The sequence below is a fragment of the Triturus cristatus genome, chromosome 4_2, assembly GCF_964204655.1.
Source record: "Triturus cristatus chromosome 4_2, aTriCri1.1, whole genome shotgun sequence".
Classification (NCBI taxonomy): Eukaryota; Metazoa; Chordata; class Amphibia; order Caudata; family Salamandridae; genus Triturus; species Triturus cristatus.
The window spans coordinates 279540686-279558950 of NC_140586.1; the positions used below are offsets into that span (position 1 = coordinate 279540686).

At 40.5% G+C, this 18265-nt stretch overlaps 1 protein-coding gene across 6 annotated transcripts in view; it reads left to right on the forward strand.

The window, feature by feature from the left end:
* The window catches only part of PBX1 (PBX homeobox 1), a 382352-nt gene that overhangs the window by 342693 nt on the left and 21394 nt on the right, over window positions 1-18265 (forward strand). For all 6 annotated transcript variants that reach the window (XM_085601506.1, XM_085601507.1, XM_085601511.1 and 3 more), the window contains one exon: window positions 17713-17802. In XM_085601506.1, coding sequence (XP_085457632.1) covers window positions 17713-17802 — 90 coding nt within the window. The remainder of the gene's footprint in view (window positions 1-17712; window positions 17803-18265) is intronic.

An 18265-nucleotide genomic window follows, 5' to 3' on the forward strand; every position in this document is an offset into this window, starting at 1 on the left:
GCTGTGCCTTTTTTGCAGATGATAGATATTTGTGAGAGGGACCTCTATTGTGATACAACCAAGCTGATTTATTTGGCTTGAATCTTAATTTTGTCATAAATAGTAAATGACTCTACAGATTAGGCACTAAATGTCATTACAACATTTACTGCTAGTGTAAAACAAATATTAATGTCTACTTTATACGCAGATTAACTGCTTCTGTGGACTCTGGGTGTATTTACCTTATTTGCTGAGGTCAGTGTTGCTGCACTGCTGAAGATGCCAATCTCTGAAATATCTGATCCAATAAGTAATTGGGCGTTGAATAGGCAAATGCAATGTATGCAAATATCGGTGTTAAAAAATATGTTTGTCTGTGTTTCTAGGGGATTTGTCTGGTGGTGCTGAAGCCTCAGTAACTAATGTATACCTTTATAGTTATCTTTTTAGTCACAGTATGGGACTACCACTAACGCCTTGAGTGTTATTTTGTTAACCTTAGTTCATTAACAAAAGTACAAGCAGCTTACAGAAAGAGTGAAACATGTGTATATAGATCCTCATGTTTGACTATATATATATATATATCTATATATATATCTATATATATATATATATATATATATATATATATATATATATATATATACACACATATTTTAATGGGGTTACATTGGGGCAGAAGGAAAAAAACAACGGCCTTGACATTAAAATATTTAGGACCAACTTGCTCATAATTCAAAACTATCCTTCGCTCTTTGACTAAAGTGCTTTCCCAGACCTTTCTACTCATGATACCCCCTTATACTTTTACCTACACACTCTCTTCAACATACACATTCCTTCCCTCCACAGTGCTCTGCACACACACACACACACATGCATGCTCTCAGTTACATTTTAGCTTACACAATCAAACACTGACCTTGCTTGCTTTCTAACACTATTACTCAGACACAGATTCAAGTATTGACATGCACCTACATACTCACACATGCATTCAAACCACACGCACACAATTTCACACTTACACGCACTTTTAAATATTCACTCTCGTTTACACATACATACACTGTATTCCCAAGCACGTTCAACACGTCACATAATCACAATATTCTTCTTCAAACTTAGGCATTTAGAATAGTCAAGACAATAGACCGCTCAGAAGCCATGGCTCTTGACTAAGTATCCCACTAACTTGCTCATTACAAGTGACTACTGCATGGGTATTCTACAAGCCACAGTATTGTTGTTGTGTTCTCAAATAATAATAAAAAAAATCATATCATATCATATGCAATAACAATGTGGCTGGTAAGTCCTTACTGGCTGCATTGGGTCTTCCGAGCCGCCTGTAATCAGACCATAATGGTAGAGCAGACCTATTGATGATAACGAAAGGCCGACACATAGCTATATAAATTTGCCACTAAAAATTAGAAAGTGTGAGCTCAAATGTGCAGTGAATGCTGTAATTAGATGGCACCTTATTATGTGCAAATTATGTTGTCGCTTTTCCCCAATTAGCATTTAACACACTGTAAAAGAATGGATAGCTTAGCACTGAACTTCTAAAGGAAGCCATTAGTAGAATTTTCTAGAGTTTGATGGCTGTATATATTAATAGTATATCCAGATGGAGAGTTAGCAACACCCAGATTTGTACAAAGCAAGTTATGCCAAACTCACCAAGCTAGGTACAGCACTTATTGGTTTTGTTTTATAATTTAACACAATTTAGCTGCTAAAATCCAATACAATCTTATTTTAAAAATTGTAGTTTCTTACTGCTGAAAACGCATTTACTGTTATCCCATGGTATGGGCCCGCTCAGGAATGATGACCCATGATATATACATTGTCCCTTGTATTACCCATTCTGATCACAAGAAGAGTGGAGCACAAGCAATGCTCAGGAGGTCTTTTCATGGGGTCCTAAATCCGTATCCTGCGCGGATACTCTTATTTGCCACTGGTCCTGGGATGAAAGTTCTCCGCATGACTTTTCAAAGCTATGCTGTCCTGCTTTTGTACGATTATGGGCAACTATACACTATCTTTTTATCAACAGTGCACCCTTATAGGGTTAGGGTTAGTTACCAGCAGCCATTCTCCCTAGAAATGTTGGTTCACATTCCCATAAATAGGGCCCTTTGGTTAGCTTAAGCTTTAGGACTTTGCCTTTGTCAGAGACATTAGTAGAGATTCTCATAAGCTATTGAGGTGCAGTGGATTACAATATGCAATGGACAGGGATTTGATGCATTCAAATCACGTCAGTCCCAAACATAGGGGTCTATTACGATGGCGAGCGGTCCTAGTGGTGCTGGGACCGGCCGCCAGTGGTTCGGCGGTCCCGCTGTGCCAATTAGGATGCGACCGCCACCATGTCAGTCTCATCCTGTATATTTAACATTGTGGCGGGCGGTGCTGTATTCAACACCCGCCACAATGTTAAAAGGGCATGTTGTGCATTTGCATGCACAACGTGACAGGCACCGCGTGGTGCCTGCCACCTGGTGCATGCAAATGTCGGGGCGGTACCATGGGTACCCCCCAAGTGCAGCCACCCACCCCCAAATCCCTGGGGGCCCGTAACGGGCCCCCAAAGGCATTCTCCGCATGCCTTTCCATGGCAGAGTCTCCGCCATGGAAACGCATGAGACCGCCATCATCCACCATATTGCAGGTCTTTTCTGCCCGGTAGGGAATCGGGCGGATTGCCTACCGGCAGTAAACTGGCGGACGGTCTTTCCGTCCGCCTGGGTCCCCACCGCCATCCTTATATGGCGGGGGATATGTTAGGCGGGGGGACGGAAATGGCGGGCGGATCGTGATCCGCCCACCATCCTAATAGTCACCTTAGTGTGGCATTTCTCCGGTAGCATTAGATGGGGTTGAAAAGTTTCTTTTTTCACTGGCACAATTTTTTTTGTTTTTTCTATCTATTGCCAGCTTAGAACTAAAGTATGCTTTCTTATGCTATCCTGTGCATAAGTTTGTATTCCCAAACAGAGACCTTATTTTACATTTTTGATTTATTTTGTCAAGGACTCTAAGACACATTTTATGTCGCTATATGGAAATCAAGATGGTTCCTTGCTTTTGTTGTTATCTGTTGACATGTTTAAAAAATGCACAATATGACAAAATGTGTCTTTAATCCATAAATGTTTTGCAGATTGACCAAGGTTTAGGTTAACTCAAGTAGGATGGGTGTCTCCTGAGATTTTTTTGTTTGTGGTTTTTAGCTATTTTTTTACCTAGTCTATTGCACCAGTTGGTTAGCTTCACTTATTCTGATAGGTCTAAATATCTGGCTTTAGTTGTTCAGGAGGGTCGGTAATGTATGGAAAACATTGTACCTTTCAAGTACTAGACAGAACGGATGTCTAATTTAAAAGTTTGTCAGAGTTATATGCATTTCAACAGTCTATACCAGGGTGATGCTAATCAAAGCTTCGTTCCTTTGACAAGAGAGGCAAAAGATAATAATTTACATCATAAGCAAAGTAATTACCTTTTCAGTTAAGACGGTGGTCACTTGAATGTTTCCCTAACGTCTGTAAGAGTTCATAACACCGTGGAAATTTGGTTAATTTTTGGAAAATATATAGTTTTATGGTGTGCATAAGGAACTACCTACAAAGTCAAGTGGCAATCGAGTTTCAGCTAGCAATGACTGCGCCGTCTATTTCCACACTGGTATCCATCTGATAACAGACAGCTTTACCTGCAGCCAGTTCCTTCTTAACTGCTGCAGCTTGCAAAACCTACTACACAACACCCTTTTTTCTAATACAAATATATTGAAAATAATCTCTTTGAATAAAAAATTGATTCCAATTCATGAAGTTAACAAATCTGTGGAGAGATTCTTTAATGCTAGTTTGTTTTTCGATACTTTGATATCAAATCTTGTTTATACTTTTATATTGTAAAATATTATTAGGTTAGTGATGAAATCCAACTTAGAACACCAACTGCAGCAAATGAGAAAACTCAGTAGATGATGTGTTGGCTCCTGGGCTGGACTCTAACTGACCTAGTCCTGTAAGATGAACAATTATAAGGGCTCTATCCATTCTTATACTCCATGTGATTAAAGGTCAAGTCAATTATCAGAAGTACTATATCAGGTTCACATCTTATTAACATTAACAAGCATGTTAGCTGCTCATATACTAATAAAAGTACTAACAATGCATATCCTGTCCATGCTTATATAATCAGGCACCCTGAAATATCCACAAGCAACATGCCTGTGTTATTTAGATATTTTTTCCAGCAAGAATCTTGGTGAATAGGACCACTTGACTTCAAATCTTGTCTTCTTTTTTCTAACACAAACTATATTTCATTTTGTTGAGTCACCAGAAAAGCATACAAGACATGATAACATGTGCATTCTCCAGGCAGGAGGTCATACATTGTACAGAAATGTTGCCTTGTATAATGCTACATGCATCCCATATTGGGGAATGGAAAAAAATGTTTTCCGTAACACAGTTGATGTAATGGGATGTAGAACAGATGGAGGTAAGGCTGACAACTATGGCGAAGAATAGGACTGTCTCATCACATGGATGACACACAACAATGCAAATGTAACATGACACTCCCCAGCCTCCCCCCAACTGTCATCATACAGTTGATGGGGGCAGTGGAAAGATGAAATGGAATTTTCGTGGTGTGAAATAATCTCTATGTAGAATTGTGAATTGTATAAATTTGAAGTAGGAGTTGTGGGCAGTCCTACGGGGGCACTCAAGGATAAAGATCCATTCTTTGTTATGGAGAGCATGGGAGAGGTCATCTTCCCACTTGGTGTGCTGGGTGGTTAAGGAGGCAGCAAGGTGTGAGCGTAAGCCCCGGGCTAGCCATTTAACTAAGCGCCGACCGTGGCCCATGATATGTATCGCTTGAATAAGCTCATGAATCGCTGGTTGGAGCAGGGTGGCGCCCACTGTATTCGGATATATCGAAGGATGCTAGCATGAGCCAAAAAGAGCGTCTCCTCCAGACCAAAAGTTTGAGTATAGTCTTGGTGATTCATTATATGTCAAAGAGATCCAGCACTCCACTCAGTATCAAAACATGTTATAATTGACAAAATTTCAGATCCAATTGCGGAAAACTTACACGACAGATGCGACATGACGGGCGTGAACTGACGTTGCCTCACAATACATAGATTGCGATAGGCTAAATGCTGCACCTCTACAACTAATGGATGTCGGAATCAAATACCTTACAAATAAAGCTCTTGATGTTTGGGACGAAAAACAACTCTTGACTCAACTGAGTATATTGGCCCTGAAGAAGTCCTTAGGGACGAAACGCGTTGGCTACGGTCGTTTCCTTTTAAAGAAGATTTTGAATAAAGAAAATTTACACAAGACCTGCTGATTGGATCTGAAATTTTGTTAATTATAACATGTTTTGCTACTGAGTGGAGTGCTGGATCTCTTTGTTTGCTTAAAGAATTTTGTGGAGTTTTCCATAGGGGGCGTAGGGGTATTGAGCCTCAGGTCCGTGGCACCCTGAGAAGAAAGTTACTATAACCCAATTAACAGATAGGTGCAGTCACTTAAGCCCCATACCCTGTGGTCTTTTTGTGTTAATATATTCATTATATGTTGATAAGCAAAGAGAGCTCAAACCGACAGGACCCTGGCCTGTCCCCAGGCTGCCAATCTTATTTGCTGTTAATGTACCCAGGAAAGTGGGAGACCTCTGTGTGGGACACTCGGGGCATAATGTGGGAGTGAATCAGTGTAACATAGAGCAGTTTTCCAATATGTGAGAACTATGCGAAGTAGAATGGGCGTTGGACAGGGTGGCTTATCCATGGAAAGAGCAAGTGGTGCAGCTGACGTAGTTTAAGCCTGTGAGGTGTATAACCAATTTCAGTCAGGTTGTGGCCTGCCAGCCAGTAGGACAGCCACTTCAGTTGTCCCGCCAAGCAATAGCCGTTGAAATCCAGTGTGCCCATACCATCACTTCCAGGTGGCAACTGCATTTTAGGCAGGCCAATTCTGCGTCTCCCAGGTCTCCACATTAGGTCAATTAATAAGGAGTTGAGTAGTTTGAAGACTGGTGCGGGAAAGAACACGGGTAGGTTCACAAAATGATAGAACAGGTGGGGCAACTTGACCATTTTGTCTAGAGTCCGCAATCCTGCGACCAATAGGGGCAGGGTGATTCAAAATTCAGTATATTATCAGGGCTGAAAGGAAGAGTAGACTCAGCGGTGGTTTCTGCAAAGGAGGAAGATATTAATTGGGTTTGATGGATAAATATCATAGAGTTCCTTTTTTAGTGCAGAAGAGTGATTCGGAGCTAAGACTCAGAAGATGTGGCGTATAAATATTACTGTTGCCCAAGATAAAACAGACTGTTTAGCTGCCTTCTGAGGATATCCTGATGGCTGAAAGGCAAACAAAATTCCAGAAAGTAGGTTCAAGTATCATTCCATTTTGAAAAAAGATTTCACTTCTTTCAAAAGAGTCTGCTCCAGCAGAGGCAAAAGAGTGACAATGATGAATATATGTGCAGATCAAATCGTGAAGCCAGTGTAAATGCTGGAAAAGGGGGGTTATACATGTTCTTGGATCAATCATTTGAAGAATTGAATTGTCAAGATACAACATTCCATTTTTTAGTATAATACACATACTTGTATGCAAGGAGTTCAGTGAATTTACATTGAGGCTAAAGAAAGGGCCACCAGTTAAAGACTGGACACTGGCTTAGGAGCCCTGTAATCTTTCTCTAAATGTTGCTTGAGGAAATGTGAAAATTAATTAAGGATTCATATGATTTTTGTTAGAAGAGATTTAAAAATTCTCTATTGATCAATAAACGTGTACCACCCAAGAATACAGCTTTTTGCACAAGAATGCATTACTTCCCACACTAAACCCCCTTGTTCCAATAATTAAACATCTGACAGAGCGCTGTGTGCCATTATTTCCTACTAATAGTTATGCAACAGATAACTCTGCAGCCCCTTTAAACCTTAAATAAAAACAAATATTTAATTATTAGTTGCTAATGTCACAATAGCATTTTGTCATTATGAAATTGGAACTGTAACCAGAGCTCTGTAAAAGGATGACACTTTCTCCTCATAATGCACAATATATAGAAGTGCTGAAAGGGGAACGCCACATATTTCAGCCCAACAAGCAACTAAAACTGTTAACCGGTGTTTTGGAAAATTGAAAATAAAAGACTCACCTCATCCATATTAGTGGATCTGGTGACACTGTGGTCACTTCCTTCAACCTTTTAAGTGGACTATAGTGGCTCAGTTTGTTGGTTGCAGAAGGCAGAGAAGACATTCGCAGAGACAAAGTGTTGCTTTGTCATGGTCTGTCTGTCTCGGTGAGGACATTAGTGCCTTTGCCAAGATTCATGTAGTTATTATGTATCCTTGCAGCAGAGCTTAATTTGAGCCGCTAGTAGCAGCTGAGGGGCACCGGCACTTATTATTCGCAACAGATATTTTCCGAGCTTAAGAGAGGGAAAAACATACAGATAGCAAAGACGGATGAAGAGAAGCCGACAAAACCGTCACAAAGGGAGAAAGCAGTAACCTCCAAGTTTGAGATAAAGGGACAGTGAGTGTCTGGTAGAGGACTAAAGAGGTATGAGCTGGATTTAGGACCACCAGCCTTGATATTTGGTGACCCGACATTTAATTGAACTGTCTTCAGTCTTCTGAATAGAGCTTCGGGCACCGGCACTCTTTCTTTTACAAACTAAGCACAGCCCTGAAAGCATGTTTCGCCAGCCAGTGGGCCCAAGAAAAATGGTTTAAGTTAATCTCCTCCCAATTATTGTATTTATCAAATTAGGTTTTTTGGAGCCTTACTTTCATTGAAGGCAAGACCCTAATCATCAAAGATTGCATTTGGTGACTGGAGCTCATTCACCATAGAGACTTACATTACAGGGTGGGTGATTAGCTCCCAAGTGGAGGCTTCCCACCATTTCCTGTCTGCAACTGTGATGCCTCTGAACACCTTCCTACCAGAAATGAATGGCAAGGCCAACACCACAGCCATGCAATGGATCAAGAAGCAAGAAGGTTCTGAACTTGATCTCTGTCCTAGGAAGGTCAGCTGATGTGTTATTGGTACGTAGCCATCTTGTCATCTGTTCGCCTTCCAGCTGAAATAAAGGACACTGAAGACATATTGAAGACATATTAAACACATAACCTCTCATTGTCATCTGAGTGGAAATTGCATCAGTTACCTTCATCAAGTGCTGAATATCATCATTAGAAGAAGAGGTGTTCGCAATTAGAGCTAAAGAATAAGTCAAGCTGAGGTTGTAACTCAGAGGAGCAGCAATATTACAAGCTTGCAGAGTTGAGGCAATGTCTTTGACTTGGGGCAATGGCTTCCAAGTGTGATGGTGTTCAAGAAATCAACTGACCATGGAAATGCAATGGACAAAGAATCAAAATTAATACAGTCAGTACAGAGAAGTAGGTCTGGATTTTGTATACTGTAAAAACGTTTTTGATGTAGTACAATAGGATTGTGAGTTTTGAGAATATATTTGTTTAATTATGGCACTCTTTGCTTCAACCTTTCTATCAAATAAGCAGAAGAATGTCTCTTGAAAACAATAAAGTGATGAAATACATTTGTAATTGTACATACATCCATTAACCCGCGCGGCGCGGATTTCCGCGCCACGCTGAAGGTTCCGTGCGCGGGCGGGGCCATGACGGAACGGTTCCGTCATGCACACAGCGCAACCGACGTGCATGACGAAACCGTTCCGTCATGCGCGTCGAACGGGTTAAGAAAACCCAGAAGAGAAGTAAAATACCTGTAAATCAGTACAAGTCAACATGGATCTATTAATGTGCAGGACTGAATGGTTCCTATCATCTCATTTAGGGAGTAAGTGCTTTAATTTCCGCATGCCAGCTTATAAGTACATCCATTTAACATTTGGTACCTTATTCTCATCTAAAGCCCTTTATTTTCTTCAGAATAAGGCATCACAGCAAACATATTTGAGTCTCTTGGTTTTGGGCATCAGAAGAGGTGGTTGTGGCATTTCACTGACAACAGCTTGGTGTTGGATGAGAGCAAGGCGTTGTGACCTGATCATTACACAGTTGATCTTGGGTGCAATATTATTATCCATCCTTTGACTTTCAAAGTTTTACATTTTGTCTTCATCTCCAAATATTTTAACTTGTTTGATGTGATTGGAAGGTTAGTTTTGGCTTGTCAATACTTCCTTTGGAAATGTATTGGAGGAGTGCACTCATGGGCTATTTATCTGTTATGAGGGCATTAACAAATCTGTCTTGGCTTGACAGGTGATAACATTTTACAGTGTCTTCAAACTCAATATAGTGCTCTTCTACTATTGGACGTTTGTAGGAGTTATGTAGGTGTGTGACATGGTCCTAAGAAGGGACTCTGTAAGGACATTTTCAATACATCAACAAAGATTATAGTTTGTGTTGATTTCACCTTCTGCCATATTCTGAATACAGTACACAACAGCTTCGATTTCAAGTCCATTTTTAAAATTCTTTGTCTTGTTCATCTGTCTAATGCCTATAATCCAAGAAGGATAGAAACTTTACATTTTAGCATTTTTGGATTGTAATTCTTCACTCAGAATGGGTAGCCTTCATGTTGATCACCTAGTCAAATAAAGAGAACCTTAGACTGTGGTCATTCCCACTAACAATGTCCTTTCAATGGTGCCATGTTTGGCCAGATATCTGCCAGACTGCAAAACTACTGCTTTAAAAAAGAAGACCACTGTGCGTTGTGATATACCGATGTCTGGTCCTCCCCAACACATTTTTTATTTATTTGATATCTTTTCTCGAATGTTTACTGGTTATGGCTTAGCCACAGAGCACCACTGACTGCTGCTGGGCATCCCATGTGCTTTGGGTTTTACTGTTATCTCACACTGTCTGTTCTTGTGATCTGCATATTTTTACTAGTCGGAATCCTACAGATGTGGTTTCTCAAACTCTTCATCAGTGTAGGCATATTTTCCATTGGTAACTTAAAAAGGATTTTATAAATTCAATCCATCTGCATTTTTCATTGTTAGTGAGTAGCTAGTTAGTTAGTTATGAGTTTTGCAGGGCTCATGGCTACCAGAAAAGGCTTCCCGACGCTGACAGGACTCGGAAGAAAATGGACTGTTCAAGTCAAAAGATGAGTTTTGAGTTGCTTTCTGAAACTTGACAAGTTTTAATTTGTCCAAAGATGAATCGTTAGAGAGTTCCATAGTTTTGGGACTAGATCTGCAAATGACCAACCCCCACCTCTTACTCTCATGATTCTAGGAACAGCAAGGAGAGATAGGTTGTTTGATCTCCGTTCTCTAGTAGCTATTGTCTTGGATTCCTTATAGTGGCAAAAAGAGTTGCTGCTGGTTCTGCTATGATATGGTGCAAAGCTAACTCCTACGCTTCAATCAGTAGATACAACAGAAAGGAGCAAGAGTTGAAACCATTCTTAGAACACTTTCCAAAAGCTCATGAATATAGAGTGCAACAAATAGTCCAAAAAAGACAAACTGTTTTGAAAGTGAATATCACGTGTCCTAGCAAAAAACAGATCTGTCTTATACTCTGCTTCTCAGATGACATGACTGGCTGCTAATTTCAAGTTGTATGCTGAGGTACAAGAAAATCAACTTAATGTATCATTTGACTATAAAAATATATTTAGGCATAAAGTCTATTAAATACTTAAAAAAATTTTTTTAAAGACCTCAAAACAACAAAATCCAATGGGCATCGCAGCAACAATATTCTTTCCATAATAATTGCAAACACCTAACAAACGTCAGGTCAGAGACAGTTCTTTCAGGCATTTTAGCCGTACCACCATCAATTGAAGATGCAACACTATTACTAAACACAACAATACAGCCACAAACATTTTGGGACCAAAACACTTAAAGGGCCTGAGGTTTCCGAGGTAGAGTAACTCCATTCGCTTACCCTCACCACACTATCAACAAAACACCTTTTGGGGATAAAGTAGGGTTTATCCAACCAAAGAAGGGACATGACATCAAATGCATAGGTGCATTCAAAGGTGGAAAACAGTTGCTGCATTGAATTAGACACAATGCTGTGGAATCAGCCTCACAAAATCAAGTTAAAGATCAGCTGTGACTTCATCTGCTTAATATTCGAAGAGGAATTTCCCCTCCTTGTCAGTGGGATAGGAGTGTTTCAGTATACTTTCTGATACCAATAAAAGGTAGGTGTCTCAGGTCCGTCTTAGATATTAGTCCCCCAAGCAAATACATCAGAAGTCTTACACTTTCAAATGACAAAACTGGAACATATAATGCCACTGCTGCAGCAGGGGGATTCATTTGCTACACAGGATTTAAAGGATGCATCCTTCCATGTACCAAAGCTTCCATCTCATTACAAATGTACCAGACTTGATATAAGTGGTAAACATTAACCATTCATTGTTGTGGCTTTTGGCACAATATCTGCTCTCCGATTCTTTAATGAAAATGACTAGCTGCTATAGCTGTACATGTTCATGACCTGGGGTTATAGCTATATCCTTCTCTGGACAATTGGCTGCTGAAGAGTTCAATACACAAATGCCAAACACGTGTGATAACTTGATTTTTGCTCTATCTGGTCTTCACCATCAATGTGAAGAAAAAAAACATTTTCATCCACTTAAGATTTAAAACTTTTGGAGTGACTCTTAAATGGAAGCAAAGCCCCCATTGCAAATCAATCTATAAGTCCTCTTCAACAGACATCACAATATATGACAGTGTGGATGGTGATGAGATTTCAAGTGATTATTGCTGCTTGCGCCTCATTGACACTAAATGCTGACTGCAAATGTGCTCCCTTCAAGATGCTTAAGGAGTCTATGGTCTCAAACAGCAAGGGTATGGGAAGGGGTAGTATTGATGCAAATGATGATGAATCCTAAGATTCAGTGGTGGAACTAACAAATGGGGCAGACCCTTCGTGAAACCAAAGCTACAAGTGACCATCACCATAGATGCATCTCCTCTAGGTTGAGAAGCACATACGCCAGGGTTGAATATCCAGGGTGGTAATCAATGCAACTGATTTGCCAACACACCTATTTACTTTGACTAGATTTGACAAGAACATTTGCTCATGTTTTTGCCATCTATCCCCATCATATGCAAGATGTGTCAGGCTCCGAAGTAGATCATCTGGCGCTGATGTGGGCACATCAACCTTGATACTGCCTTCATTTAAAAAACTGCCACTCCAGCAGGCTAACTCAGCAACAGGGCAAACTGATGCACCTTGATCCATGAATGTAGCTGCAAGGCGCCTGACTTCTTAAAGGTGGGATGTTTACAGTTGGATTCTAAATGCAAGATGGTGACAAAGGAAGTGCACAGCCATACCACTGTTACATCTTCTCTTGCAAAGTGACAAATATTTGCAAATAATTGCACTAAGTAACTTATCAATACAATGCTACACAACATATTATCAAATATTTGCTCTCTTACAAAGGACTATTTTGGACTGCACTTTCAAAATGATGCACTTGAAAGCCATTGCAGCCTATCAAAACAAACATCTTTCTCTTTTTGAGAACCAAGTAACTAAGGCATCTATGGAAATATTCAGGAGAATACTCCTGCCTAAAGTCTTACTGACACCTGTTTGTGATTTCTGCAACATGCTGACACATCTACTGTTGTCCGCATTTGAGCCTTTACACTTTGCAATGCATCGCTTTACTTCGAAGATGTTTTGGTAGCAGTTACAGCACTACACACAGTTACTGAGTTATAGACACTATCAGTGGATGTGCCTTCTTTGCTGGTCCATAAGTATAGGGTTGTTCTACACAAACCCACAGTTTGAGCCAAAGACAATGTTACCATTCCACATCATCCATTTAATTGCCAATGTTTTTTTGCTGTTCACAGAACAATCCACTTTAAGGGGCCGATTCCGATCGGAAAGCACTCCGACCGAGTCGGATCCGGAGTGTTTTCCGACCGAGCCGGACCCCTACAGTCCGAGCGAGCGAGTACGATGCGCACGTATGCTGTCAGACTCAGTTCGGTCGGACTCCCATAGAAGTCAATGGGAGCCGGTCGTACGACACGTACATGGGCTCCCATTGACTGAATGGGTACGTCTCGAACAAGTGCGCCCCCTACAGTGGGTACGCGTTGGTGCCACCCGCACCGTACATGCCTGTGTAGGGGAGACCCATAGGTCTCCCCCTGTGTCCAAGTTGTAGGGCTGCGGGTGTCAGGGGGTCCGACGGGGACCCCCAAAGTCCGACTCCGGGAGCTTTTGCAAGCCGGACACTCCGGCTCGCACATGCTGTCCGACGCGTGCATCGTACTAGCTCGGTTGTAAATCGCATCCATTGCACGCCACGGTTAGCTTCCGACCGGGACGTACGGAGCGGTTCGGACCCGGAAACGACTCAGTCGGTGAATTTCATGTAGCTTGCATTGTACTTGCTCGCTCGTACAGCTGTACGAGTCGGCCGGAAAACACGCGTACGGCTCGTAGTTTTTCTGGCCGAACCCGATTCGGTGCTCTTCCGACCGAGATCGGAATCGGCCCCTAAATGTTAAAATTCCTTGAATAATAAGTTAATAGCACAAGCACTGTTTGGAAAACTAAACAATTTCAAAATCTTGGATTGATGGGTTCATTGTGTGCTGTATTAAAATGTGCAGTGTCTGTGTAAAATGAACAATTGAGCATATGTATATTTACTACACTCATAAAAAAGAAGCAATGCTGGCATTTCAAGGCAACATGCCAATAGCTGAAATATGCAATGCAGGTACATGGACATCGAACCACACATTCACAAAACATTTCTGAGTGGATATTGGATCTAGGTAGACTGCACAAGTGGGTCAAACTGCGTTGAAGACTTTATCTGCTTCCTCAACTGCTATTTTCAGCACGTTGCCACATTAGAGAGGATACTACATTACAGTCTATGTACAGAAAGTTATCTGCAATAGCAAGTGTTGCAAACAGAAAACATTCTTATTTGTAGCACTCACTTTATGGCTTGTAGTGTTGTAGATTCACATTTGACCCTCCAGCTTCCTCTGGGCATTGAAGTAGCACATTATGGTAAATGTTAGAGTAATCAACTGGGGGTTTGGAGGAAACATGTTCGTGACTCCTATGATGCAAGTAAGAAAGTGAAACAGGGTAAGAAGAAAAAGTACTTGCATTAATCTAAACTCAATTCTGGGTGCCAGAAGAATGTACAGCTTGTAGATCTGATTCACTACAGGCTGCAAACTGAGTATGCAATAGTATCCTCATTAATAATTCCAGACTATTTGTTAGTTCTTGCACTTTTGACAGATAAGAGAGCTAAGTGTTTTGAAAATAAGTGATTTACTCAAGATTCCTAAATATTGGTCAGATTAGGAAAAGACAGTTAGATCCACAGTTGGCAATTTAACTATTGGGCCACCTTTCTCCTGAAAGCGGTTAGTTTTTGAAAGGTAGACAGAGATATAAGCCTGATCACTCTGAGTCTTTAACCAAATTTCCTGTCATCCATGTAGCAGGAGGCGGCCTGTGGTACTGAGGTGACTTATTTATTTTCAACAGACTTGAATTCTCTATTCAGCAATGCTTTGCATCTTCTGAAGCTTGGATATTTACACTTTGAATATGCCACTTTCTCATTGACTCTGTGCATTTTTTGGGGCTCTCCTATGAAAAGTAGGGTGTGGAATCCGCATTGAAGACTGGTTACTTACTCAGGAATTTGTGGAGGAATGTTTTGTACTAATTTGTGAAAGTATCTTGGCTGCCACCACTTGACTAAATCATTGAATAGCTGGTGTTTTATGAAAATGTCACCATTACAGTATATTATATTGTATATCTGGCACTAACATTAAGGCACCCTCAGATTATTATTTAATGAATAAACCAAGGGTCGGCAATTATGTTTTGATGCGTTCAGTATGTGGCCTGTGACTTACCCATAGCATTGCGTCTTTACCATTAATGCTTACTAGTGGATTTGGAGTGTAACCTTGAAGTCAAATCACACACAAGTTTCTGTTCTTTACCCATATATAGGTTAATAACTATTTATGAATAATTGGCAAAATACATTTTTCTTCTGGTATTCATTCAATTTAAACTAATTATATGAGTTTTAATAGTTTCTTCCATTGATTAATTTAAGTTATGTCTGAAGTCACATAGCACACACTTCTTGTGTATACAGACACTTTTCACAAACCCATGACATGTTGCCATTGATTCAAACAGCACCCACGTCTAGGTTGTTTGTACTCATGAACTTTAAATTGAGCAAGCAGAAAATTCATTTGACTCTCAATTATGAGAGAACGGTTATGGGGGAGGGTTTGAAGCTGATTGTAGCGCTGAAGAGGGTAAACTATCTAGATAAAGCAAATTATATCTTTTTTGGTTGTCTGACTATTTCCCACTTTACAGTTTTCATCTTGAAGACTGTTCCCTAACCTGCCACTGAATACAGACTAAGGGGCATATCAACAAGGGCTTTATCTCTGCTTTTTTGGCTTTAAAAGCCAAAAAAGCAGAGATAAAACTAGCGCCCTATCAACAACAGGGTGCTAACACGCAAATTTGCATGTTAGCACCCTTTTACTCTACGCTTCCCCTTGCATCTCTAATGAGATGCAAAGGGGGCGTTCCAGAGTAAAAGAATAGGAGAAATGTCGCTAAGCGACATTTCTCCTATTATCAAGAATGTCGCTAACCCTGTTAGAGACAAAAAAAGCAACGCTAACCGCGGTTAATGCTGCTTTTTTACGTCTGCTAATTTTCAGACTTAGCCATGATATCCTATGGAAGGAGGATATCATGGCTAAGTTTGCCTGTCCCTATCAACAAGGTAACGTGTGATTATCGCTGGGTTTCCAGCGATAATCTCACGTTTGCCTGTTAGCGTGTAGATTTTTATCGCTATTGAGATAAGCGTTGCTAATAGCACGCTATCTCAGCGATAAAAATTCACGCTAGCCGGCGATAATTATCCTCACGCTAAGAGCGCTGAGCGATAATTATCGCCGGTTGTTGTTGATATGCCCCTAAGATATGCCCTCTTTAGAGTGGTAGTGAAAAGATTGCACCAAACAAAAAACTGTGAAACAAAAAACTGTGACTATGCAATTTAAAGATGAGATATTATGTGCTCTTTACCCTTGAAATTTCTTCCAGATCGTTTACATAGTATGGAACATTGTAGGAGCTTTCAAATTCATAAACTGTTTTTTTTACTTTCCTAACTATTCACTCATCTTTTTTCTGGACCATATTATTTCAGCACAATAAGAATTACTGCATACACATGAGGTTACACTTGAGATTACTCGATAGCATAATTTCTTGTGTTGCAAAAAATATAACTCATGCTTCAATTTATTTCAATCTGTCTCATACAAGGGCTCGTGGCATGATCTTTTTCTGAAGTCCTCTTCTTCAGAGTACCGTCTACTGAACTTCTTTTACAAAACTTCCTGATTACTAATTTTAGAAGAATTTAAGGTGTTTCCGAGTTTTTAAAATCTGATCCGTGCAAGAGGTAAAATGATGAAATATGATTTTCTTGTAAATCCGATTTCCACAGTGCACTCTCACCCTTCAATACAAAAAGTGTTAACTTCAATCGGTAGCCTACTGTCTGTGGATAAAATGTATCCCAGTGCATTGCTAACTAAGAATGTCACTGTAGTAAAGATAAACCAAGTGAAAATTGAATACTTGATGCGCACTCTAGTAATGGCCCGTGATAAAATAGACTGATTTCTGAGCCACAAATGGTTAGACTCACTAAGGGTTTATTCAGATAAATGTATTAAATTCAAACAAGATTAAAACTGATGTGTTTGCTCTTCAAATGCTTTTTCAAGGCCCTTGGTCCTGTTCTGCATGTGTCTGCCTTTTAGATAGCTTTGCTGAACTTTTGAACTTGGGAAAAGTTAATTGAAAGCCACAAGTCTAATCAAAGAACCCTCTGATGGAATGTCTGAATGGCTCACTTTACATGTGGCACATGAACATGCAGTAAATTAGCCTTTGCAGAGACAGAATACATTGAAATCCAACCAGCTTGATTTAGATAGCCCAAAACCTCTAAATTTTCAAGACACCAAAATGACATGGAGAGAATTGAACTAGAATCCTGCCATGATCCGAAGCTTTTCCAAAGATAGGTGTATTATTTTACAGCTCCAGGTCTGTGTTTGAAGTCCACTGTGCCATGCAGGATGTACAGATGTTTTTGTTTCTAATGTAGAATTGTTTTTAATATTTGGAGTATGACTAAACATGTCAAATTCCTTTGCCCTTTTTGATAGCTACAAGATAATTGACAGTCTTTGAATGTGTACCTTGTAGACAGCCCTAGTCGTGTGGAGAAGAACATTGAGGCACACATTGTTTTTCATTCCCTACATGTCTATGTCACAGCACCAGTGCTAGGGGCGGCTCTTACAGAGTTGAGCCGCTTCATACTATTGTCGTCCTGCTAACAGCTTCTCATTGACTTACGATGGTAACAATAAAACTAACTAACGGGGGAAATTACTGCATGTGGAATGATGTTGATGTGTTTGATGGAGATGAACTTGATTTAATTGTAACTCATTTTCTAATATTTTTCCTCCTGTTTGTATTTGTATCTGTTCTAGGTGGATACCCTTCGCCATGTTATCAGCCAGACAGGAGGATACAGTGACGGACTCACGGCAAGCCAGATGTACAGTCCGCAGGGCATCAGTGTAAGGAAAAATAGGCTTGTTTTTTCATTTTGTTCTCTCTCGTTACCAATTATTTTGAAGCCATGGGGCTTAGAATGCCATTTAGGAGGACTTGTCTTAGCTTTACGGTCACCTACTTTATTGCTTCTGTATCGGTCGTGTCAGCGGCAGAGCTCTGTCCACAAAAAGTGGTGATCGGGCAGGCTTTCTGCAGGCAGCTGGCGTCTAGGCCTGTCAGACACAATCAGTGTTTGCATAGCACCTGCGACAGCGCATGCTCAGCTGAGAGGAGCGTCTAAGCAGGTGACACCTAGTTCAACCACAGCAGCATGTGGGCGGAGAAGAACCGTGCTCACCAAAATGTAAGGCAGTGATTTCACTGAATTATGATAACCTTCCCGTGAGTACCAAGGAGGTGGTTGAACACCATCGCTACTTAGTCTTGCAGAGCTATGCACAAACTTCTCAACATCTCTGGCTGAAC